The sequence below is a fragment of the Gavialis gangeticus genome, unplaced genomic scaffold, assembly GCF_001723915.1.
Source record: "Gavialis gangeticus isolate Ggan-Ray unplaced genomic scaffold, GavGan_comp1, whole genome shotgun sequence".
Lineage (NCBI taxonomy): Eukaryota > Metazoa > Chordata > Crocodylia > Gavialidae > Gavialis > Gavialis gangeticus.
In genome coordinates this window covers 9,915,720-9,921,719 of record NW_017729008.1, presented here as the reverse complement: position 1 = coordinate 9,921,719, position 6,000 = coordinate 9,915,720, and the positions used below count along the sequence as shown (strand labels likewise).

At 40.1% G+C, this 6,000-nt stretch overlaps 1 protein-coding gene across 1 annotated transcript in view; it reads right to left on the bottom strand.

The window, feature by feature from the left end:
* CERK (ceramide kinase) overlaps window positions 1-6,000 on the bottom strand; it is a 56,451-nt gene that overhangs the window by 17,820 nt on the left and 32,631 nt on the right. Inside the window, exons 8-10 of the mRNA XM_019509321.1 lie at window positions 4,647-4,799; window positions 4,061-4,166; window positions 1,011-1,078 (exon numbers count right to left, since the gene is read on the bottom strand). Coding sequence (XP_019364866.1) covers window positions 1,011-1,078; window positions 4,061-4,166; window positions 4,647-4,799 — 327 coding nt within the window. The remainder of the gene's footprint in view (window positions 1-1,010; window positions 1,079-4,060; window positions 4,167-4,646; window positions 4,800-6,000) is intronic.

Below are 6,000 nucleotides of genomic sequence, written 5' to 3'. Positions count from 1 at the left end.
CCCCACCACACACCCCACCATCCTCACGCGCCCCACACCCAACACATGCACACCCCACCACACTTATACCCTCACACCCCACCACAAACAGCCACACCCCACCATACACACCCACACCCCCACCACACACACACCCCATCATACACACCCACACTCCATCATACACATACACAAACCCCACCCCCCCATACTCTACCATATACCCCCAATATACAAGACTAAGAATTTATTTTGAGTTATTATGTAATCACCTCTGTATACAGTATGTAAACACAAATTATGACAAAAAAAATTTTGTAATAAAATTAAAATATGTTATAGTAGGTGTTAGACATTTAGTGTAGGATGTTTTTTTTCCTGGTTCTAAGATGGCAACCCCCTCCCCTCCCAAAAGGAGTATTTTGAGCGGGGGGAAGGAGGGGACAAGGGGAGAGATCTCTGGTGGCAAAGGTCAGGGGTTAGGGGTGGGACTTCCAGTCCCAAGATGGCGACAAGGGGCAGGGCTACCCATGTAGTCCTTGACAGCTCGCCAAAACTTGTTCAGTGGCCCTCCACCCAAAATAATTGCCCACCCCGGTCTTAGGACATAGACAGGAAAGGTTCTTTGGGTAAATATCTTTTATTAGACCAACTTTTTGGGTGATATCTTTTTGGGTGATATCTTTTATTAGACCAACTAAATGCAGGTACTCCTCACTTAACGTTGTCCCAGTTAATGTTGTTTCATTATTATGTCACTGATCTATTACAGAACATAGTCGTTTAAAGACACGCAATGTTCAGTTATAACGTTGCGTGGCTGCAGCCTGCTAGTAGGTGACCACTGTGACGTAACTGGATTTGCTTAACATTGTTTCGCTTAAAGTTGCATTTATCAAGAACATAACTACGACATTAAGTGAAGAGCAGCTGTAGCTGGAAATGTTTTTCTTTGCAAGCTTTTGGGTACAAACACCCTTCTGCCCAAAGAACCTTGTCTGTACATTATTTAAAGCTTTCTTATAAATTACCTTTATGTTCTAATCCATAGTTCTTCTGTTGCTCTTCTAGTTGCTTAGTTTGCCTGCAAATGTGGCACCTAAAAGATGAAAAAATGTTTGTTTTTCTAACTAGTAAATTATTTATTACATATTTAGAAAATGTGAGATTTACCTCAAGCCAACAATCATAATTCCTTTTGGCTGAGAGAACAGATGCTAATCATTAAGAACTGACAAGTGTTGCAATAAATTCTGTATCTTCAGTTTACACTAAACAGATCTGTGCAAGAAACAGCTGGCTCATAAAAGGGACACACACACTCTCTAAGGCAGTGGTATTCAGTAGCACATGTGCACACATACACAGGTTGTCAGCCTTTTGAGACTTGAAGCATCCTTCAGAAAATACTGGTTCTTCATTTTCAGTCTTTTTTGACTACTCCAAAATAACAGAACAGACTTTCTGTTGCAAAGAACTCAGAAATTTCACAACTACAGGTTTCTATTTGAAATCTCTAGGTTTATCTTGTGAATCATACTTATATGTTTAACAGTGCTAACACTGTGTGGCACCCTTTAACACCCTTGAAAGGATCTCAAGGCATCCCAAGGTGCTCTAGTATTGTGGTTGAGAATCACTGCACTAGTTTATTTTACTCAATTAAACTACCAAAAAATGACATTACAATTGTTTGGTTTCGCCTAGGGAGCACAAACTGAAGTCATCCCATGAGATCTGTAATGAATACCTAGATTTCTAGAGTTCAGACAACATAACAGGGCTGCAAACATGCATGAATGTATTCCTCCAAGCCCCAGATCTAAGCATATCATTGCCCCATTCCTTCAGCTGGATTCACCCTGATGGAAATATGCACTCATATGGAACCTCCTTTATTTTATAGCAATTCTGTGAAGAATCAGGATCTGTCCCTCTGACGCTAACCATAAAAACCTGGCTAATACTTATTCTGTTGGGAAAGCCAAATTAGCAGTAGTGCCAGAAGGGAGGAAGAGTTTGAACTTCATGTCAGAAAACTTTTCATTCCTGTCAGTTAGTTGGAAACTATCATTTAACTTTTACAAGGTTGTTTAATTGTTATAACTGATTTCATAACACTCTACTAGCTAAGCTTAAAAGATCCAAGTCTCTTACCTCAGAACCAGATTTATAAACCTATACAGAGGTCAGCTGCTAGAAATGGACAGAGCCACAATAAACAAGAATGATTTATCATATAATATAATTAGGAGCATTAGTGCTGAACAGCATGGTCAGTCGCACGCATTATTTAACTGTATGCTCATTGACAGAGACAGAACAATGTTGGAGTCCAATTATTCAAAAAGTTATTGAACAAAATTAAATCAGCAAATAAATAAAATGACACCAGTGATTATATTACAGGCCCAATCTGCTACTAATTATGTATAGTGTGTGTTTTGTTATTTATTTCAGTAGGAGCAGAATATAGAATTTAGGTCCTAATCTTGTAAAGACTTAATAAAAAATCAGTCTCCTGGCCTCCAAAGTCATCTTGTAATACTTGAAAAGATGGTGAACTCCTATAAACAGAACCACAAACAGGAGTAACATTATTTTCATACTCAAGACATTGCAGTCCTGGAACCTTAGGGTATCTTTACAAGTGCTTGGGTGGGAGGAGTGGGGGGAGGAAAAAGGGGGAAAGGTGTCTTCAATTAAGAGGGGCTCTCAGAAGATGCTCCAATTAAAGCACCCACAGTATCTCGTGTATTCAGCATCCTGTGCTTCAAAATGGTGGCTGGGGCACTTTAAACTAATGCTCATCAAGTAAGCTTTAGTTAAAGTGCCCCTGCTGCCATTCTGGAGTGCATGGATGCTGAATACATGAGACGCCAAGGCTGCTGGGGTGTGCTAATTAGCATGCTCCAGCAGACTTAATTGACTGTGGTCCAGTGCACTGTACAGCAAAAGCTTTGTTATCCAGCACCCATGGGGAATAGGGGTGCTGGATAACCAAATATGCCGGTTATCTGAGAGGACCAAACAGGCATCTTTGCCTGTTCGGGCCGCTGCCTCTTCCGCCGCATTGGGTGCGCCACTGCCGCTCCTGCCGCGTCACAGCCCCTCCCACTGCATCAGTGTGCCAGGGGACTGGGAGGGGGCCCCGCACAGGCTGCTATGCCCCAGGCCGTGGGAGCTTGACAGTGCAGGCTGCTTTGCCCCGGGCTGTGGGGGTTTGGTGAAACCAGAAGTGCTATGGTGGGCACTTCCAGTTTCGCTTTTACCTTACAAGGCGGCATGCTGTTTAATAGATCATGCTAGTTTGTAAGGTACCAGGTAATGCAGCTTTTCCTGTAAATACAGTGCATCAGAGCAATTGGTTAAGGACATCTGTCATCTCAAAGCAGGAAAGGAAAAAAACATGGAAAAATCTTAAGTCTACAAGCTACAGGAATAATTAGTTATGGTGAAAATATGTCACTATCTCTCTGCTGGCAAGATGACTGATGTTACCAGACTAAAATGAAACAGTTAAGAAAAGCTGCTTCTTTAAAAAAAATCTTGTTTGGCTGAAAATGTCTAACAAATACAATTATTTCCTTCGTTAAAGCCATCAGACTTTTGAACCTGCCATTTGTTAGTGGTTACACAACATGTTCCCTTGAGCATCTCATTGTAATTGAGCACTATGTTATTTTATTTTGTTTCATTTAATAAGGTGGAATACAATGTGTCAGACTGTCAGTAGGTACATTTTTGTAATGCATGTAATAATAAAAGATAAAGGCAAGCCAGTTCTGGGGTTGTTTCGTGTATTTTTTTCCATCTACTTACCTAGTAAAATCAAGTCTTTTATTTGATAACCAGTGAACATCACTTCTTTTACAAACCTCATCTCTTCTTGAGCATGTTTTGGATATTGAAAAAACAAAATTGCTCTTTTACAAAACAAATAAATCTTGTATTGTGTATCCCTTTTATTTGTTAAGTCATGCAGAAAATGAAAATGAGTACTTTATCAAAGTACAGTAAGTTTCATTTTTGAGCCCTTTCAAACAGTGTGTCACATATACACAGATAAATATGAGCTTACCCTGTTCTACAGCTTTCTTTATCTCTTGGAGATCCCACTGTACCTTTTGCCAGTTGAAAAGAAACTGTTCCCTCATAGTATTGATGAGAGAGAAATGTCTTGAAACCTTAAAAAAAAGCATTCAATAGCTTTTAGTCATTTGAAGCTTCCATTGCATCCAACCCTTTGTTGCTTCTCTGTTTCCTTCTTTTGGAATTGCAAGAATAATTCTTCTCTCTCCACAGCTGTTTGTTATTCTGTATCTTTTAGACTAGGTGAGGGGTAAAATATGTTTCCCCTTCACCTGTCTTCTGTGTCTTTACTTGAATAATAAAAACATAGGTGGAGGGTCTTAAAGCCAGCTACAGGATTTAGATACAGAACTGTCACGTATTTCAGCAGGCCTGAATCGAGAGCTGTTAATGCCACCCCTCCGCCATTATCAAGTGCCACAAGAGACAAGATTATCTTTAAGAAATCCAATGTGTTTGGTGCTACCATAGGAAATTTACAGACTGTAACTTTTGAGAAGCTTCGCGGAAGTATGCTTAGGTAATCTATAATCTTTAGATTTTCTAAAAGACGATACAGCAATTGCACAAGTTACCTGAAAAGTCATATCTCATTGGACCCATCCACCGCTTCTTTTCGCTGTCTTTTAATATATCTCCATAAAAACCATAACCCAACAGTGATACAGAGTATTTCAGAAATGTGTTGTTGTGATGTATAGAGGAGACATCCAAAGGCTGACAGTCACCTATTACGAATAGAAACTCCAATTTTACCAAAGTTTACACTGTTTCCAACTGCAAACTTAATATTAATTTTACACAGCAGACATTTTGTTTTGCTGATAGCAACCTTATAATACATAAAACAGGAAGAGAAACATTTTCAAAGCCTAACTAATCCATATATCAAGGCTGTTCTACTAGCAGACATGTGAGCTGTATTTGGCCTGTGAGGGATTAGCATTTGGTCTATGGGCTCCTGCCCAGGTGCCACAGCTCCTGTTTCTGCAGGAGTAGCTAGGGTCTTCAGGGCAGGGCAGCATAGTCGGATGTGGTGCCATAAGCTCGCTGCCCAGGCACTAAGGACACTGTGGGTTTGGAGAGGAGGGTTTCCTGCATGGCAGTTGTAGGGAGATGGGGATAAAGGACTTGCCACAGGGGTAGAGAGGCTCCCACAGTAGCAGGGCAGTGGTGGAGGGGACGGGTTGCACGGCTCATGCAGCAAAAGGGCTGCACATGGCAGGGGTACCAGGAGCATGTACAGCGTGCATCCTCTGTGACATGCAGCCCTCAGTGTGTGGCCCACAACCAGTGTCTCATGTGGCCCCCCACGGCTTTGAAATTGGACAGTCCTGTCATACATTACTGAAAAAGAAAAAGAAGACAAAAGAAGAACAATGGGGCATTGGAAAACACAGTAATAAATTGGTTACGTGAAAGCAGATCAAAGCCATATCTTTACAAACTCAGCAACGTGTTGAACTCTACCATTTTGTAAGCTGTTCAAATTATTTTGATTTGTTATATTTAATATTTATATTGTATCATGCCAGTCTTAAATATAAATGTTTACATAAATTGATGGTAATGTAAGTGATTTTGTAGCCAAGATGGTCCATAAATTATGTGAGAGGTAAGGTGATATATTTTATTGGACCAACTCTGTAGTAGTGATAAAGCTAAATAAGTGTTCAATGGCAGACATTCTTTGTCAGGTCTCTCTCCTAACCAAATGTATTTAGTAATTCGCTTACTTTGTAATTAATTTAGCGATTAATTTACTGTTTTAGACAAAATAGAGATATACTAATTTAGACAAAATATTATAGTACGTTGAGAGCACATTAGGGTCCTGATCCTTCAAAGATGTCCACTTCACTTTACACACAATGAACAGCACCATTAGTGTCAACATACTGCAGGACAAAATCTTAGAATTCCAGTGTT